The sequence below is a fragment of the Babylonia areolata genome, chromosome 23 (genome assembly GCF_041734735.1).
Source record: "Babylonia areolata isolate BAREFJ2019XMU chromosome 23, ASM4173473v1, whole genome shotgun sequence".
In the NCBI taxonomy this organism is placed as follows: Eukaryota; Metazoa; Mollusca; class Gastropoda; order Neogastropoda; family Buccinidae; genus Babylonia; species Babylonia areolata.
In genome coordinates this window covers 9,394,157-9,415,252 of record NC_134898.1, presented here as the reverse complement: position 1 = coordinate 9,415,252, position 21,096 = coordinate 9,394,157, and the positions used below count along the sequence as shown (strand labels likewise).

The window sequence follows — 21,096 nt, the reverse complement described above, 5'->3', positions numbered from 1 at the left end:
ATCAACGCCATTCGTTGACACTTATTCTATCCGTCATGAAATGCATGCTGATGATACTCAACTTAAAACATTCTGATTCCCCTCCAAATTATGAACATCGTATTGAAACTCTCCAAGACTGTGTCACAGAAGTGAAAAATTGGATGACAGAAAACAAGCTTGAACTAAACGATGATAAGACGAAAGCCCTCAGACTCCTTCCTGCATCACTAGATGCCACTTCCCTGCCTTCCACTGTCGATCACAGAAACTCTTCCATCTCATTCTCTGGTCATGTCCGTCACCTTGGCTTTTTCCTCAATAAAGATCTTTCCATGCAGTATCACATCCAGTTATTATCATTATTATTATTACTATTATCATTATCACTGATTATCATACAGAGCCAATCTTCAGTCATGAGACCATGCTCTAACCGCAATACAGTCATTTGCACAACAGGCCGCCAAGCTGAGCAGAGCCGACTGACGTAAGCCTCTATGTTCCACTGATAACTAATCTAATAACGGGTATCAATCAATCTACTACTGATAGCGGAGGAGCAATGGCAAAGTCAGACATTGGACTTCTGATCCAGTGAAGCAGGGTTTGAGGCCTTGTTTCCGCATGGTGTTGTGTCCCTGGGAACCACACTGTATTCTGATTTTCCTCACAGCACCAAGGTGTGAATGGTTACCAGACTTTGGTTGGAGAAGAGACGACTGGGTCCTGCTTTACTATGCTGAGCCCCTGATGTACATACATGATTTCACTGCCCCATCGGCCATACAAGACTACGGGACCTTTACAACATGATTATTTAATCTAACGATGGACACCAATCTGAAATGAAGATGCGCGACGTGAACCTTTCACCTACCTGACTGCTGCTGGATGAGAGAGGACAGGACGCTGTCACAGTGTCTGACAGACGAGGAAGGATGATGCCAGTGACACTGACGACCCCACTGTCCAGGTCCGAAGGTAAGAGCTGCCCTCGTGTGTGGGTCTGTCTCGATTCTAGTGTGTCCAGGGTGACAGCCCCCAAGGCAGCGTTGACCAGCTGTTCTCTCTTTACTGTTTCCTGGTAACTTCTGAAAAACCACCAACAATTTCACTGTTTCAACTGACTTCTGCTGATGTAAATTATTTTGTTGATGAATAAAACAACTGTAAAGACAGTCTACACTTTAAAAAAAATGCAAATTAAGTGTATTTTGGGGTTTGTTTTTCTTTTCAAGTACATGCATAATTTTACCCACTGAAAGAACACATTCAGTTTCCATATACTTTGGTTTCTGCCTATTCCATACTTTCTCTTGTAGCTTTGTGGCTTTAATCAATTTCACATCAGCTGTTCTTTTTCTCGGGAGAAAATGTGTGCTCAGAATTGATACTGCTTGAGACAAGATTTTATATCATCATTTGTTTCACTGTCTTTTTTACAAACTTCTCAAAATGCACAAACCTTGTACACATTAGAGACTACAATACTATTAACACACACCCCTTCCCCCCACACCCTCCAAAAAAAGAAAAAAAAAAAAGAAAAAGAAACTCATGCAAGAAAAATGCTGTGATTAAGAGTGCAAACTTCGAAACCATCTCACCCACAACATGTGGCATGAACACACTGTGGCAGATCACAATGTCAGACCCTTACTTGTGTACTAATTCTTGCTCCTCATCAAGTGTGAAATACTGTCGCAGAAACTTGCTCCTCTTCTCTTCAGCCATCCCCGTCAGACAACAGTACGCCTGAGCAGCATACCTGAGAACAGCACAACAAAATGTGTACATACAAACTGCATCAATGAAGTGTCTGACGTGATCTGAGTGATCAGACAGATTTCAAATATCATTTGAGTAAATAGATGTGTAATGTGTGAAAACAAGGCAAGGCTGTGCAAATTATTCTGGAGCCAATGTTGAATCCATGTCCAGTCTGCTATGTTCATGTTGTATTGCATGTAAAGTGTGCTTCTCAGAAAGTATATATGTATGTACACATAACAGACAGTATAGTGGAAAGGTAACAATACACATGCTCGATGTCTAGCACAAGGCAACTGGCAAGTCATGCATTCAGTACCCGGCACCCTACACAAAACTCTACAGCCCTCTCCAATCACAATACATGAGAATATTCAATGTAAATATTGTCTGTCCTCCAGTATGGAACAGAAACTTGGAGACAAATGAAGTAAAATATCAACTAACTCCAGACCTTCATCAACAGATGTCTATTTCACCTTTCTTCTTTTTCATTAATTTAACATATCAGGTGTTCATGTCCATGAGCGATAATGATCAGTATGAGTAACTCTTCAAATTGTTTTCTTAGAAACAATATTTAGCAATTTATAATCATGGGTACCTTTATCATGATCAGTAGATATTTAACATGAATAAATTTTACTAGTATCTCTGTCTACAGATATTAAACACCAATATAAAATGATAAACAGATTCATATCTTATACCAGTCGCACGCGACCTTTCAAAGCAGCCTGCATTCTTTTTTTCTCAAGGTATTCCTGTTGATTTTTTGGGGGGAGGGGGAAGTGGGGGGATGGGGGATGGAGGCAGTTGTGACATAAAATTTTTCATTAAATAACTTAATAAGGGCTTTTAACACACATCACAATGGCTCAGAAAACTAATGTCACGCACTGCAATTCCAGAACAAATGATCAAGCATGATGATGAAAACCAAACTATAGTTTGTGTCAGCCTGAACTCTCACCATCTGACAGAGGTGTCTTGATCTGCCAGGTAGTCAGCCACCACCTTGATACAGATGGCGTGGCCAGAATCCCTCAGGTGTGTGGCCAGGTTGTGCAAGGCTATGCACCAGTGCAGGCTGGCAATCTGCACAGAAGAAACATATATACCAGTTACACAGTGTAGTTTGGTGTGTTTTTTAAGCAAATTAGTGAAAAAATCTAGAAGTAGACAATTCACAAATGACTACAGCCAATTAAACGTATATGTTATTTTGTTCTCACAAAAAAAGGCCTATGTCAAGAACTGAATAAGCTTATACAGTTCAGAAAAAAAGAAAGTAAATTAGCATATAAAGAAAAGGGAACCAAATATACTGAGACAATTGATAAATTAAATGACTATGCCAATAAAATATATGAATGCACATTTGTGATTTTGTTCTCACAAATACAAGCCCACGTACATTTACTTTTTTTTTTTTTTTAATTAAATAAAGAAAACATGAAGTGTCCAGACCACTGACTAAGACAGGGGACATGAGAGAGTCCCCCATCAACTCTCAGGTCCAGAGAACCAGCAGACCTGTCAGACAGACTGTGAACCAAAACGGACCCAGTCCCCTGACATGTCTTGCCCTCTGTACTGTGCCATGACTGTAACGCCACATCCAACATCACGTCAGTGTCGCTGACTTAACCATGGCTGTTTTTTCAAATGTCATTGCTGTCACGGCTGTCTCTGAGGAACCAAGGATGATGATGCATTGTGACATCGTCAGTGGAAGTCATAAGTGGACACACATTTGGCTCCAGATCCCAAAGCCTGAAACACATGTGCAGTTTCAGGTGAGGCATAGAATGCCAGGAAGCAGGGCAGAGGCAGCTATTTGTCACCAGTCTCGAGCCACTGGCAGGAGTCTCCCTAAAATATCCTCACTGCATTGTTTGTTAGGGCATGCCAGATACTTCTATCAGCAGCAGCAGTGTCAAGCTGCCATGGCTGAAGGTTTGCCCATAGGCTGGCTTCGAGAATAAGACCTATACCTCTTCTTTGGGCACCCCTGGTTGTGACTGCCATGTGCCAGTTCTCAATAGTAGTTTATTTAAAAATCACCATGAAACTGACTTTGTTGCAAGTGTTCATGAAAATTGAAATACTGAATTCATCCCACCTTCACTTAATTAAAACTAATTATGTACATCTTATGCTCAGAACATTCTGGTCAGTTGTGTGGAAATAGAAATAAGAAACTGTCTTTAGCTGCCATTCATATTTTTAAAACATGAAAACATGCTTTATCATTTTTGTCCAGACCACTGACTAAGACAGGGGACATGAGAGAGTCCCCCATCAACTCTCAGGTCCAGAGAACCAGCAGACCTGTCAGACAGACTGTGAACCAAAACGGACCCAGTCCCCTGACATGTCTTGCCCTCTGTACTGTGCCATGACTGTAACGCCACATCCAACATCACGTCAGTGTCGCTGACTTAACCATGGCTTTATTCTATCTTTATCTTTTTATCTTTAGTTGATTATACTGTTATAGTCAAACAGACAATGGCTGCAAAATATGACATAGTAAGTGTCCAGCTGTCAAGTCCAGAAAAAGACAAAACATATTCAAGACTTCCTAAAACAAAGCATGTGAATGGATCAGCAAGGCAGATCATAAAGTAAGAGATGACAAATAGAAAAGAAAAAATCCAGAAACAAAGAAAACAATAGTAATGAGGACATTTCTAGCACAGAATTCCCAGGTGGGGATTCTATTCATACTGAAAGAGCCCCCAGCATCCCCACAGGAGGTGGCTTTGTTCTGAAAAAGCGAATGATCAGCAATTTGCTGTCAAGTTGTTTTTCAATTCAATAACCATCAAGAAACTATGTCAATCTTACTTATCACAATATCAGAGTTATCACTTTATGTAATATTGCATTCTTCTCCTCTTCACAGGTAAATCACTTAAGTAAACATTAAAGCCAGTAATGCATATATCTAACAGTTATCCTCAGAGTATTCTGGTTAGTGGGGCTGTCATTTTTTAAATTTTTTTTTAATTTTTTATGTTTGCTGCAATTCACTTATTTGAAAAACATTGAAGCATGAAGTGTCCAGACCATTGACTAAGACAGGGGACATGAGAGAGTCCCCCATCAACTCTCAGGTCCAGAGAACCAGCAGACCTTCAGACAGACTGTGAACCAAAACGGACCCAGTCCCCTGACATGTCTTGCCCTCTGTACTGTGCCATGACTGTAACGCCACATCCAACATCACGTCAGTGTCGCTGACTTAACCATGGCTTTTATTTTTGAAGCTATTTACAATTTAATGGTTAAAGGTCCTACAGCCTTTTACAATTTACAGCCATCAGTGTAGTTATTTCATATCCATTTTGTCTAGGGCTCAGCATTGTAAGGTGGGGGCGAATCCTCCCATTCCACTGTTTTATGCTTCCAGTCGGGTGGAGTAAGGAAAATTGGCGTAAACTGCACCATGCCAAAACAGGGCCTTGAACCCTGATCACTGGTGAACACTAGACGAGAAGTCCAATGCCAAACCAGTTCTGCCATGACACCACCTTCAAAACTATGTAGGCATGAACAAATTAATCTCTCAATCAAAGCCAGTCATGCATGAAACTGGAATTCCATGTACATGACACAAATCTTGCAAACAGTAAAGTCATTAACTGAATCCATCAACACGAAACAGCACCGGCATGTCACCAGTATTGCATTGGCACCAGCATGAAATGTAGTTTTGGTCCATGGAGTGACTCATAACATGTCGGCCATGTTTCATCCATGAAAGGGGGTAGCCTTGATATTTGTGAGCTGGTCAGGAGCAATCCTGTATTGCATGATGCATCCATGAGAAAGAACAGGGATGCTCAACTCCTTCACAATGTATGGACCAAATTGGAGACACCAGTTTCAATGGAAACATTTTAACAGCCTTGCTTTTCTTCTTGTGTGTTTTTTTGTTTTGTTTTTTGTTTTGTTTTTTTGGGGAGTGGGGGGTTTGGGGTTTTTTGTTTGTTTGTTTGTTTGTTTCCATTGAATAAGACAGTGCTGTTTACTGATGTACATGTATATCAGCTGGATAGATACAACAACAACAAAAAACAGCAGAAAAAGACAGAATACCATGATTTACAAATTGGGGGCATGACGGATACAGCCAATATTGTATTGGTGCTGTTTGGAATCCAGCATAATACTTTATGGTCAGGATATTCTGGTCTGCAGAGCAGCTAAAAAAAAAAATAAATAAAGTTCTTTCCCTGCCATTCATGTTTCTAAAAAAATATATATAAATAAGACAAAAGAAAAGAAAACATGAAGTGTCCAGACCACTGACTAAGACAGGGGACATGAGACTGAGAGAGTCCCCCATCAACTCTCAGGTCCAGAGAACCAGCAGACCTGTCAGACAGACTGTGAACCAAAACGGACCCAGTCCCCTGACATGTCTTGCCCTCTGTACTGTGCCATGACTGTAACGCCACATCCAACATCACATCAGCGTCGCTGACTTAACCATGGCTGTTTTTTCAAATGTCATTGCTGTCACGGCTGTCTCTGAGGAACCAAGGATGATGATGCATTGTGACATCGTCAGTGGAAGTCATAAGTGGACACACATTTGGCTCCAGATCCCAAAGCCTGAAGCACATGTGCAGTTTCAGGTGAGGCATAGAACACCAGGAAGCAGGGCAGAGGCAGCTATTTGTCACCAGTCTCGAGCCACTGGCAGGAGTCTCCCTAAAATATCCTCACTGCATTGTTTGTTAGGGCATGCCAGATACTTCTATCAGCAGCAGCAGTGTCAAGCTGCCATGGCTGAAGGTTTGCCCATAGGCTGGCTTCGAGAATAAGACCTATACCTCTTCTTTGGGCACCCCTGGTTGTGACTGCCATGTGCCAGTTCTCAATAGTAGTTTATTTAAAAATCACCATGAAACTGACTTTGTTGCAAGTGTTCATGAAATACTGAATTCATCCCACCTTCACTTAATTAAAACTAATCATGTACATCTTATGCTCAGAACATTCTGGTCAGTTGTGTGGAAATAGTGTGGAAATAGAAATAAGAAACTGTCTTTAGCTTTCATTCATATTTTTAAAACATGAAAACATGCTTTATCATTTTTGTCCAGACCATTGACTAAGACAGGGGACATGAGAGAGTCCCCCATCAACTCTCAGGTCCAGAGAACCAGCAGACCTGTCAGACAGACTGTGAACCAAAACGGACCCAGTCCCCTGACATGTCTTGCCCTCTGTACTGTGCCATGACTGTAACGCCACATCCAACATCACGTCAGTGTCGCTGACTTAACCATGGCTTTATTCTATCTTTATCTTTTTATCTTTAGTTGATTATACTGTTATAGTCAAACAGACAATGGCTGCAAAATATGACATAGTAAGTGTCCAGCTGTCAAGTCCAGAAAAAGACAAAACATATTCAAGACTTCCTAAAACAAAGCATGTGAATGGATCAGCAAGGCAGATCATAAAGTAAGAGATGACAAATAGAAAAGAAAAAATCCAGAAACAAAGAAAACAATAGTAATGAGGACATTTCTAGCACAGAATTCCCAGGTGGGGATTCTATTCATACTGAAAGAGCCCCCAGCATCCCCACAGGAGGTGGCTTTGTTCTGAAAAAGCGAATGATCAGCAATTTGCTGTCAAGTTGTTTTTCAATTCAATAACCATCAAGAAACTATGTCAATCTTACTTATCACAATATCAGAGTTATCACTTTATGTAATATTGCATTCTTCTCCTCTTCACAGGTAAATCACTTAAGTAAACATTAAAGCCAGTAATGCATATATCTAACAGTTATCCTCAGAGTATTCTGGTTAGTGGGGCTGTCATTTTTTTTATTTTTTTTTTTATTTTTTATGTTTGCTGCAATTCACTTATTTGAAAAACATTGAAGCATGAAGTGTCCAGACCATTGACTAAGACAGGGGACATGAGAGAGTCCCCCATCAACTCTCAGGTCCAGAGAACCAGCAGACCTGTCAGACAGACTGTGAACCAAAACGGACCCAGTCCCCTGACATGTCTTGCCCTCTGTACTGTGCCATGACTGTAACGCCACATCCAACATCATGTCAGTGTCGCTGACTTAACCATGGCTTTTATTTTTGAAGCTATTTACAATTTAATGGTTAAAGGTCCTACAGCCTTTTACAATTTACAGCCATCAGTGTAGTTATTTCATATCCATTTTGTCTAGGGCTCAGCATTGTAAGGTGGGGACGAATCCTCCCATTCCACTGTTTTATGCTTCCAGTCGGGTGGAGTAAGGAAAATTGGCGTAAACTGCACCATGCCAAAACAGGGCCTTGAACCCTGATCACTGGTGAACACTAGACGAGAAGTCCAATGCCAAACCAGTTCTGCCATGACACCACCTTCAAAACTATGTAGGCATGAACAAATTAATCTCTCAATCAAAGCCAGTCATGCATGAAACTGGAATTCCATGTACATGACACAAATCTTGCAAACAGTAAAGTCATTAACTGAATCCATCAACACGAAACAGCACCGGCATGTCACCAGTATTGCATTGGCACCAGCATGAAATGTAGTTTTGGTCCATGGAGTGACTCATAACATGTCGGCCATGTTTCATCCATGAAAGGGGGTAGCCTTGATATTTGTGAGCTGGTCAGGAGCAATCCTGTATTGCATGATGCATCCATGAGAAAGAACAGGGATGCTCAACTCCTTCACAATGTATGGACCAAATTGGAGACACCAGTTTCAATGGAAACATTTTAACAGCCTTGCTTTTCTTCTTGTGTGTTTTTTTGTTTTGTTTTTTGTTTTGTTTTTTTGGGGAGTGGGGGGTTTGGGGTTTTTTGTTTGTTTGTTTGTTTGTTTCCATTGAATAAGACAGTGCTGTTTACTGATGTACATGTATATCAGCTGGATAGATACAACAACAACAAAAAACAGCAGAAAAAGACAGAATACCATGATTTACAAATTGGGGGCATGACGGATACAGCCAATATTGTATTGGTGCTGTTTGGAATCCAGCATAATACTTTATGGTCAGGATATTCTGGTCTGCAGAGCAGCTAAAAAAAAAAAATAAATAAAGTTCTTTCCCTGCCATTCATGTTTCTAAAAAAATATATATAAATAAGACAAAAGAAAAGAAAACATGAAGTGTCCAGACCACTGACTAAGACAGGGGACATGAGACTGAGAGAGTCCCCCATCAACTCTCAGGTCCAGAGAACCAGCAGACCTGTCAGACAGACTGTGAACCAAAACGGACCCAGTCCCCTGACATGTCTTGCCCTCTGTACTGTGCCATGACTGTAACGCCACATCCAACATCACATCAGCGTCGCTGACTTAACCATGGCTGTTTTTTCAAATGTCATTGCTGTCACGGCTGTCTCTGAGGAACCAAGGATGATGATGCATTGTGACATCGTCAGTGGAAGTCATAAGTGGACACACATTTGGCTCCAGATCCCAAAGCCTGAAGCACATGTGCAGTTTCAGGTGAGGCATAGAACACCAGGAAGCAGGGCAGAGGCAGCTATTTGTCACCAGTCTCGAGCCACTGGCAGGAGTCTCCCTAAAATATCCTCACTGCATTGTTTGTTAGGGCATGCCAGATACTTCTATCAGCAGCAGCAGTGTCAAGCTGCCATGGCTGAAGGTTTGCCCATAGGCTGGCTTCGAGAATAAGACCTATACCTCTTCTTTGGGCACCCCTGGTTGTGACTGCCATGTGCCAGTTCTCAATAGTAGTTTATTTAAAAATCACCATGAAACTGACTTTGTTGCAAGTGTTCATGAAATACTGAATTCATCCCACCTTCACTTAATTAAAACTAATCATGTACATCTTATGCTCAGAACATTCTGGTCAGTTGTGTGGAAATAGTGTGGAAATAGAAATAAGAAACTGTCTTTAGCTTTCATTCATATTTTTAAAACATGAAAACATGCTTTATCATTTTTGTCCAGACCACTGACTAAGACAGGGGACATGAGAGAGTCCCCCATCAACTCTCAGGTCCAGAGAACCAGCAGACCTGTCAGACAGACTGTGAACCAAAACGGACCCAGTCCCCTGACATGTCTTGCCCTCTGTACTGTGCCATGACTGTAACGCCACATCCAACATCACGTCAGTGTCGCTGACTTAACCATGGCTTTATTCTATCTTTATCTTTTTATCTTTAGTTGATTATACTGTTATAGTCAAACAGACAATGGCTGCAAAATATGACATAGTAAGTGTCCAGCTGTCAAGTCCAGAAAAAGACAAAACATATTCAAGACTTCCTAAAACAAAGCATGTGAATGGATCAGCAAGGCAGATCATAAAGTAAGAGATGACAAATAGAAAAGAAAAAATCCAGAAACAAAGAAAACAATAGTAATGAGGACATTTCTAGCACAGAATTCCCAGGTGGGGATTCTATTCATACTGAAAGAGCCCCCAGCATCCCCACAGGAGGTGGCTTTGTTCTGAAAAAGCGAATGATCAGCAATTTGCTGTCAAGTTGTTTTTCAATTCAATAACCATCAAGAAACTATGTCAATCTTACTTATCACAATATCAGAGTTATCACTTTATGTAATATTGCATTCTTCTCCTCTTCACAGGTAAATCACTTAAGTAAACATTAAAGCCAGTAATGCATATATCTAACAGTTATCCTCAGAGTATTCTGGTTAGTGGGGCTGTCATTTTTTTTATTTTTTTTTTTATTTTTTATGTTTGCTGCAATTCACTTATTTGAAAAACATTGAAGCATGAAGTGTCCAGACCATTGACTAAGACAGGGGACATGAGAGAGTCCCCCATCAACTCTCAGGTCCAGAGAACCAGCAGACCTGTCAGACAGACTGTGAACCAAAACGGACCCAGTCCCCTGACATGTCTTGCCCTCTGTACTGTGCCATGACTGTAACGCCACATCCAACATCACGTCAGTGTCGCTGACTTAACCATGGCTTTTATTTTTGAAGCTATTTACAATTTAATGGTTAAAGGTCCTACAGCCTTTTACAATTTACAGCCATCAGTGTAGTTATTTCATATCCATTTTGTCTAGGGCTCAGCATTGTAAGGTGGGGACGAATCCTCCCATTCCACTGTTTTATGCTTCCAGTCGGGTGGAGTAAGGAAAATTGGCGTAAACTGCACCATGCCAAAACAGGGCCTTGAACCCTGATCACTGGTGAACACTAGACGAGAAGTCCAATGCCAAACCAGTTCTGCCATGACACCACCTTCAAAACTATGTAGGCATGAACAAATTAATCTCTCAATCAAAGCCAGTCATGCATGAAACTGGAATTCCATGTACATGACACAAATCTTGCAAACAGTAAAGTCATTAACTGAATCCATCAACACGAAACAGCACCGGCATGTCACCAGTATTGCATTGGCACCAGCATGAAATGTAGTTTTGGTCCATGGAGTGACTCATAACATGTCGGCCATGTTTCATCCATGAAAGGGGGTAGCCTTGATATTTGTGAGCTGGTCAGGAGCAATCCTGTATTGCATGATGCATCCATGAGAAAGAACAGGGATGCTCAACTCCTTCACAATGTATGGACCAAATTGGAGACACCAGTTTCAATGGAAACATTTTAACAGCCTTGCTTTTCTTCTTGTGTGTTTTTTTGTTTTGTTTTTTGTTTTGTTTTTTTGGGGAGTGGGGGGTTTGGGGTTTTTTGTTTGTTTGTTTGTTTGTTTCCATTGAATAAGACAGTGCTGTTTACTGATGTACATGTATATCAGCTGGATAGATACAACAACAACAAAAAACAGCAGAAAAAGACAGAATACCATGATTTACAAATTGGGGGCATGACGGATACAGCCAATATTGTATTGGTGCTGTTTGGAATCCAGCATAATACTTTATGGTCAGGATATTCTGGTCTGCAGAGCAGCTAAAAAAAAAAAATAAATAAAGTTCTTTCCCTGCCATTCATGTTTCTAAAAAAATATATATAAATAAGACAAAAGAAAAGAAAACATGAAGTGTCCAGACCACTGACTAAGACAGGGGACATGAGACTGAGAGAGTCCCCCATCAACTCTCAGGTCCAGAGAACCAGCAGACCTGTCAGACAGACTGTGAACCAAAACGGACCCAGTCCCCTGACATGTCTTGCCCTCTGTACTGTGCCATGACTGTAACGCCACATCCAACATCACATCAGCGTCGCTGACTTAACCATGGCTGTTTTTTCAAATGTCATTGCTGTCACGGCTGTCTCTGAGGAACCAAGGATGATGATGCATTGTGACATCGTCAGTGGAAGTCATAAGTGGACACACATTTGGCTCCAGATCCCAAAGCCTGAAGCACATGTGCAGTTTCAGGTGAGGCATAGAACACCAGGAAGCAGGGCAGAGGCAGCTATTTGTCACCAGTCTCGAGCCACTGGCAGGAGTCTCCCTAAAATATCCTCACTGCATTGTTTGTTAGGGCATGCCAGATACTTCTATCAGCAGCAGCAGTGTCAAGCTGCCATGGCTGAAGGTTTGCCCATAGGCTGGCTTCGAGAATAAGACCTATACCTCTTCTTTGGGCACCCCTGGTTGTGACTGCCATGTGCCAGTTCTCAATAGTAGTTTATTTAAAAATCACCATGAAACTGACTTTGTTGCAAGTGTTCATGAAATACTGAATTCATCCCACCTTCACTTAATTAAAACTAATCATGTACATCTTATGCTCAGAACATTCTGGTCAGTTGTGTGGAAATAGTGTGGAAATAGAAATAAGAAACTGTCTTTAGCTTTCATTCATATTTTTAAAACATGAAAACATGCTTTATCATTTTTGTCCAGACCACTGACTAAGACAGGGGACATGAGAGAGTCCCCCATCAACTCTCAGGTCCAGAGAACCAGCAGACCTGTCAGACAGACTGTGAACCAAAACGGACCCAGTCCCCTGACATGTCTTGCCCTCTGTACTGTGCCATGACTGTAACGCCACATCCAACATCACGTCAGTGTCGCTGACTTAACCATGGCTTTATTCTATCTTTATCTTTTTATCTTTAGTTGATTATACTGTTATAGTCAAACAGACAATGGCTGCAAAATATGACATAGTAAGTGTCCAGCTGTCAAGTCCAGAAAAAGACAAAACATATTCAAGACTTCCTAAAACAAAGCATGTGAATGGATCAGCAAGGCAGATCATAAAGTAAGAGATGACAAATAGAAAAGAAAAAATCCAGAAACAAAGAAAACAATAGTAATGAGGACATTTCTAGCACAGAATTCCCAGGTGGGGATTCTATTCATACTGAAAGAGCCCCCAGCATCCCCACAGGAGGTGGCTTTGTTCTGAAAAAGCGAATGATCAGCAATTTGCTGTCAAGTTGTTTTTCAATTCAATAACCATCAAGAAACTATGTCAATCTTACTTATCACAATATCAGAGTTATCACTTTATGTAATATTGCATTCTTCTCCTCTTCACAGGTAAATCACTTAAGTAAACATTAAAGCCAGTAATGCATATATCTAACAGTTATCCTCAGAGTATTCTGGTTAGTGGGGCTGTCATTTTTTTTATTTTTTTTTTTATTTTTTATGTTTGCTGCAATTCACTTATTTGAAAAACATTGAAGCATGAAGTGTCCAGACCATTGACTAAGACAGGGGACATGAGAGAGTCCCCCATCAACTCTCAGGTCCAGAGAACCAGCAGACCTGTCAGACAGACTGTGAACCAAAACGGACCCAGTCCCCTGACATGTCTTGCCCTCTGTACTGTGCCATGACTGTAACGCCACATCCAACATCACGTCAGTGTCGCTGACTTAACCATGGCTTTTATTTTTGAAGCTATTTACAATTTAATGGTTAAAGGTCCTACAGCCTTTTACAATTTACAGCCATCAGTGTAGTTATTTCATATCCATTTTGTCTAGGGCTCAGCATTGTAAGGTGGGGGCGAATCCTCCCATTCCACTGTTTTATGCTTCCAGTCGGGTGGAGTAAGGAAAATTGGCGTAAACTGCACCATGCCAAAACAGGGCCTTGAACCCTGATCACTGGTGAACACTAGACGAGAAGTCCAATGCCAAACCAGTTCTGCCATGACACCACCTTCAAAACTATGTAGGCATGAACAAATTAATCTCTCAATCAAAGCCAGTCATGCATGAAACTGGAATTCCATGTACATGACACAAATCTTGCAAACAGTAAAGTCATTAACTGAATCCATCAACACGAAACAGCACCGGCATGTCACCAGTATTGCATTGGCACCAGCATGAAATGTAGTTTTGGTCCATGGAGTGACTCATAACATGTCGGCCATGTTTCATCCATGAAAGGGGGTAGCCTTGATATTTGTGAGCTGGTCAGGAGCAATCCTGTATTGCATGATGCATCCATGAGAAAGAACAGGGATGCTCAACTCCTTCACAATGTATGGACCAAATTGGAGACACCAGTTTCAATGGAAACATTTTAACAGCCTTGCTTTTCTTCTTGTGTGTTTTTTTGTTTGTTTTTTGTTTTGTTTTTTTGGGGAGTGGGGGGTTTGGGGTTTTTTGTTTGTTTGTTTGTTTCCATTGAATAAGACAGTGCTGTTTACTGATGTACATGTATATCAGCTGGATAGATACAACAACAACAAAAAACAGCAGAAAAAGACAGAATACCATGATTTACAAATTGGGGGCATGACGGATACAGCCAATATTGTATTGGTGCTGTTTGGAATCCAGCATAATACTTTATGGTCAGGATATTCTGGTCTGCAGAGCAGCTAAAAAAAAAAAAAAATTAAAGTTCTTTCCCTGCCATTCATGTTTCTAAAAAATATATATATAAATAAGACAAAAGAAAAGAAAACATGAAGTGTCCAGACCACTGACTAAGACAGGGGACATGAGAGAGTCCCCCATCAACTCTCAGGTCCAGAGAACCAGCAGACCTGTCAGACAGACTGTGAACCAAAACGGACCCAGTCCCCTGACATGTCTTGCCCTCTGTACTGTGCCATGACTGTAACGCCACATCCAACATCACACGTCAGTGTCGCTGACTTAACCATGGCTTTTAATTTTGAATCTATTTATAATTTAATGGTTAAAGGTTAGGTTAAAGGTCCTACAGCCTTTTACAATTTACAGCCATCAGTGTAGTTATTTCATATCCATTTTGTCTAGGGCTCAGCATAGTAAGGTGGGGGCGAATCCTCCCTTTCCACTGTTTTATGCTTCCAGTCGGGTGGAGTAAGGAAAATTGGCGTAAACTGCCTTCCCCAAAGACACAACACCATGCCAAAACAGGGCCTTGAACCCTGATCACTGGTGAACACTAGACGAGAAGTCCAATGCCAAACCAGTTCTGCTATGACACCACCTTCAAAACTATGTAGGCATGAACAAATAAATCTCTCAATCAAAGCCAGTCATGCATGAAGCTGGAATTCCATGTACATGACACAAATCTTGCAAACAGTAAAGTCATTAACTGAATCCATCAACACGAAACAGCACTGGCATGTCACCAGTATTGCATTGGCACCAGCATGAAATGTAGTTTTGGTCCATGGAGTGACTCATAACATGTCGGCCATGTTTCATCCATGAAAGGGGGTAGCCTTGATATTTGTGAGCTGGTCAGGAGCAATCCTGTATTGCATGATGCATCCATGAGAAAGAACAGGGATGCTCAACTCCTTCACAATGTATGGACCAAATTGGAGACACCAGTTTCAATGGAAACATTTTAACAGCCTTGCTTTTCTTCTTGTGTGTTTTTTTGTTTTGTTTTTGTTTTGTTTTTTTGGGGAGTGGGGGGTTTGGGGTTTTTTGTTTGTTTGTTTGTTTGTTTCCATTGAATAAGACAGTGCTGTTTACTGATGTACATGTATATCAGCTGGATAGATACAACAACAACAAAAAACAGCAGAAAAAGACAGAATACCATGATTTACAAATTGGGGGCGTGACAGATACAGCCAATATTGTATTGGTGCTGTTTGGAATCCAGCATAATACTTTATGGTCAGGATATTCTGGTCTGCAGAGCAGTTAAAAAAAAATTTAAGTTCTTTCCCTGCTATTCATGTTTCTAAAAATATATATATATAAATAAGACAAAAGAAAAGAAAATATGAAATGTCCAGACCACTGACTAAGACAGGGGACATGAGAGAGTCCCCCATCAACTCTCAGGTCCAGAGAACCAGCAGACCTGTCAGGCAAACTGTGAACCAAAACGGACCCAGTCCCCTGACATGTCTTGCCCTCTGTACTGTGCCATGACTGTAACGCCACATCCAACATCACGTCAGTGTCGCTGACTTAACCATGGCTTTGTTCTGAAAAAAGTAACTGCTGTCAAGTTTATCCTGGTAGTCTCTCCCTGCTGACCCGGAGCCCTGACACGTCTTGCCCTCTGTGCTGTGCCATGACTGTAATGCCACATCCACATCCAACACCGCATTTCAGTGTCACTGACTTTATCATGCCTTTCAGTTTCACTGAACTCATCAACAGATTTCAACTGACTGTACATTGAATGCTTTAACACAAATAATCCATGACATTATCTATAACCGATCTAATCGCACAGTGCCATACTGAGGCTAAATAAAAAGTATTAAAACTGACATAAACACACTTAGACACAAATGTAAAAAAAATAATTTTCCATCCCAAGGACAAAATGTCATTTTGATGGACTAATATTTGATTTCCTAGAGTGATAGACTCAATCCAAAGGCCATGGATTCCATCCCAGAACATCCCAGTACATTTAAGGGTGGAGACAATTTTATTCTGGTCCCCATGATCAACACATATGTGCAGGCCTGCTGGTGCCTTGATTTCCTTTATGTGTACACACATGCAGACGATGAAATGTGTATAATATTTTAAAAGATATACATATTATCCACTTCAGTGTTTCATGGCTTATGGAAACATACATGGAACCAGTATGCATATGTCCGATAACAGAGTACAGCTGCCTTAAGCTTGACTAAAAACAGACTTACATCAAACGCTCACTCAATCATGTATCAAAAGAATGTAGTGGTTGCAGCCCATAAACACAGAAACAAAGAAAGAATAAATCGTTCTGATTCAGTCACTTGTACTTGCTGAGGAAATGCCAATATTAAAACTATCAAACTAGGTGACTTCATTTCATAAACTCATTCTGGTGAGAAGAAAAAAAAGACAAAAAAAATGTATGTCACAGCAAATGGTAACATATGGATGCAAAGAGAAGAGGTGAAGTAACAATAATCCTGAACTACCTTACAATATACTTCAGTACCTTGTTCACCTTGCTCTTCTTCTTCCGTGGTTCCTCTGAATCATTCTGACTTGAAAATGGCTTGAAGACATTGATGAACTCTCCAGTGAACCTTGGAGGAAAAACAAAGGTTATGAACAAACAAGGAGAAATAATGAGTACATGTAAAATGTATGAATAATATGAAATAAATTCACCCAATATTTATCCATATCCTCCACTAGACCTTGAGTGGTGGTTTGGACACTAGCCATTCAGATGAGACGATAAACCAAGGTCCGATGTGCAGCATGCACATAGCGCATGTAAAAGAACCCACATCAACAAAAGGGTTGTTCCTAGCAAAATTCTGTATAAAATCCACTTCGATAGGAAAAACAAATAAAAATGCACACAGGAAAAAATACACAAAAAAAATGAGTGGCGCTGTAATGTAGCGACGCGCTCTCCCTGGGGAGAGCAGCCCGAATTTCACACAGAGAAATCTGTCATGATAAAAAGCAATACAAATACAAATGAACAGACAATTGAGAAAGACTGTCTATTAATAGCAGCTATCAGTGTTGGTTTCAAACCACACATATAATTTCTCTTGGGAATGTTAGTTTGACTGATTAAGTAAGAACTGTACATGGCAAAAATCAAAAGCTGGGCATCATTTGTTGTGAAGGTATAGACTTACTAGTTACAGAGGAGCACTTGTTTTATTTTTGCAGCACTATCAATGTGAAAAGGAGGCAGATTGCGAGACACACACACAGAAAAACAAAAAGAGAATGCAAGAGAAGTGTGTGTGCATGCATATACATCTGTCTGTATGTATCTCATGGACAGACAGATACTAAGATAGAGATACTCAGGTACAGACCAAATAAGAAAAACTATGTGCAAAAGAAAGCTCATTTTGATGTTTTATAATTGAACCACTGACCAACTGTCACACATCCACACGATAACAATACTGTTTAATTCTGCCTCTCAGGTATCAACAACTACTGGTTTGTTATAAACAAAAATAAAAAGACAACTACCCCTAAAGTAACAAAAAATATATACACACACTCTTAATCCCTCATACATGTAATGTGTATTCAGAACTATTGTTTCAAACTGAGAACCAAGTCACCATATGCTGTTATGTTTTTGTTTATAAATTGCTAATATTCTGCTGTCAACTCAAGTATTTATGTATCTATACTATGTAACTAACTGAACATATTCTCTCCAATATGCCCTTCATGGACGAAATAGCCAAATTTTACCATTAAATTAACCCCTTCACTGCCTCATCCATCAAAGTAACAGAGCTCTCACTCTCAGAGCCTTCTGTGACACAAGGTATTTCATCAAATGTTTGTGCTTATTTTAGAGGGTGAAGAACCACTGTCTGGTGTCAATAGCCACAAGAAAGGTGCGCAAAGTGATTTCTTCCCTCTTCCAACTCACTGGATCATACAGTTCTCGCCAACTTGTTTTTATTTCCTGAGCAATGACTGGTCTTTTTCAAAATGGTGGCTCCATGATGGTCTCTGACTGGCAATCCTTTTAAATGTTTAAGGAAACTATAAATGATGCGGACAGTGATGAAAAAAAACTTTCAAAATCTGGTAATCCTGATTAAGACACTAGTCTTATTGCATTGTAATATTCACAACATATTATAAACATTTAATAATTTCAATAAATACTTAATAAGTCACTAACTCACAAAGTCAGTCCTTTAGTTTTTCTTACATGTGAAAGTAGAACTTATCATGCAACAGCCAATCTAATTTCAAGCATTTATAATTCCCACAAATAGAGAAGCTACAGCAGTTTTATTATGCATATTACTGATACAGCTTTTTCTCTTGGTATATAAATATAGAATTCAGCTGACCTCAATAAGTCATTATTAAGTGTTGGCAGTCATGGGGTTAAAACCTTGACATTTCACTACATAGCTTGTAACTAATGTAAGGTAACTGTTCATTCTAGCATTTTTACAGTTTCAGTTTCAAGGATACAGATAACGGATCCATGAAAAATGGGAAAATGGATCTTAAGAAGGAAAAAAAAAAAAGCAAGAATGCAAACAATTAAAAGTTAATACAGTTAGCAGAAAAACAAAAACATACAACATCAAATATAAAACAAATGGCTGCACACAGTGGAAAAGGAGACTTGTAGAATGTACACCAATTTACCCATTACAAATTCTTCATTAGATCAGTTTATATCTAATTTGCCAAATAATCATACAACATTTAACAAACCTTTCCAATTCAGGACACACAGGCAGTACCATGCCAAGAGCCACAGCCAGTTTGCGCTGCAGTCGCACATTTGCATGTCCCTCAGCAAGTACAGACTTTTTCGTCCTTGATGCAATGTCCAGAACAAGTGGTCTGAAGTAGCAGCCAATGTCCACCACACAGTCAAGGTGTAAAAAAAGTTTGGACAGTCTTGTGAGAACTGTTTCACGGTCCTGTACATTCCAGATCTGAAACAAGACATGAAAAATAGAACATTATGTATAATTACACATATTTTAAGTTTAATACATGGAAAGAAAATGTTATAATAATCATATTTAATAACAACAATAGTTATGATAATAATTATTATAATGTTATCTGTGATTAAACTCTGGTTACAGTCTGTATCATAAACTACACAGAGCCAGATTGTAATATCCCAGAGTGGGTCCATGTCAGCAGGCTATTCGAATTTTCTTCCTTAATTTGGACAGGCTGAAAAGACTATGAAATAGAGTTAGTTGCTGACACTGACAGAGATGAAATATATTTGACAGGAGAAGATTTTTTTTTAAATAAAACAAAATAAATTAAAAATTAAAAAAAATCGAGTAACTTTCCAATATATCAATTTGAACTTTATAGTACATATGTTGCTGACTCAGTGATCACCGAAACAGTTATAAAGTAATGGATGTACGTGTAAAACGTAGTTTCGTCTTCCTAAAATACACTGATAATAATGTACAACGTTCATTTCAAATCTCTTACCTGCTTGGCCAGAAACGTTCTAAGTTCCGCAGAGCATGTGGCGTTGTTCTTGCACAATAAATCAAGCGCTTTGAAAATGTTCCAGGCAGTTAATTCACACCTTTCTGTTGGCTCGTTAGCCGCCATTTCTAATCATCAGTCATCCACGAAGTAAGTTACAATGTTTTTTCTGCCTGTCACGATCACTTCTTGTCGAATAATCCCCGTGCACAGACAAGCACGTGGACCGGACTGTCTTCCAGTGAAAAATGACTTTATGCCAGAACCTACCAGAACAATAAGCACAAGCTGTGTCTAAATATACAAATTGTACATATTTTTGCAATCGATGAGAGGGCTGTTTCACCATATCACAAGTGCAGAGTAGTGTTGTTGTTTTTTGTTGTTTTACTCGATGACCTTTATTTTAGATGGTAATGGGAAATGAGGAAAGGAATGCGAAATTAAGGGGTGGGAAATTGGACGGAGATGTAAGGAGATGGAAGGGAATTATGCGACTTAGCTGACTCGGAATCGTACGATTAATAATCCCTGTAGATAAACGTTATTAGTGAACTAGTAAAACCTAAGAATGCCATCAACAGTTCACTTTCTCACTCCAGTCATCTTTTCGCTACGTAGGGCAAAATTAATCCACAATTGGTTTCAGGTAAATAAACAACAACTGCGGCCACTGAACAAAAACACTCGTTAAATATCTTAACAAGAGAGGCAAGGCCTTCAAGACTCACTTGTGATACACTTAAAAAATAAATCTAATCGTTAAAATGTGTTCTGTATTTGTTATTATAAAGCTTCACGTTATATCTCTCTCTCTCTCTCTCTCTCTCTCTCTCTCTCTCTCTATATATATATATATATATATATATATATATATATATATATATATATATATATTCGAATTAAGTCCCCTAGCATTAATTACAGAGTAATTTCCCTTTCTTTACTATCTGCACCAAAACGTTTGCAAATAAATAAAACTTCCATGCTTAGCAAAAGAAGTTCCTGTTTGAACAAAAATGATAATAATGACTGCTCTTGTTGTTGGGTCAG

At 39.7% G+C, this 21,096-nt stretch overlaps 1 protein-coding gene across 1 annotated transcript in view; it reads right to left on the bottom strand.

The window, feature by feature from the left end:
• Positions 1–20,267, bottom strand: part of LOC143297724 (midasin-like) — a 129,280-nt gene extending 109,013 nt beyond the window's left edge. The window contains exons 1-6 of the mRNA XM_076610146.1: positions 20,044–20,267; positions 19,291–19,517; positions 17,057–17,147; positions 2,726–2,850; positions 1,643–1,750; positions 860–1,073 (exon numbers count right to left, since the gene is read on the bottom strand). Of these exons, the coding sequence (XP_076466261.1) occupies positions 860–1,073; positions 1,643–1,750; positions 2,726–2,850; positions 17,057–17,147; positions 19,291–19,517; positions 20,044–20,169 (891 nt within the window). The 5' untranslated portion in view covers positions 20,170–20,267. The remainder of the gene's footprint in view (positions 1–859; positions 1,074–1,642; positions 1,751–2,725; positions 2,851–17,056; positions 17,148–19,290; positions 19,518–20,043) is intronic.
• Between the last annotated feature and the right edge of the window lie 829 nt (positions 20,268–21,096).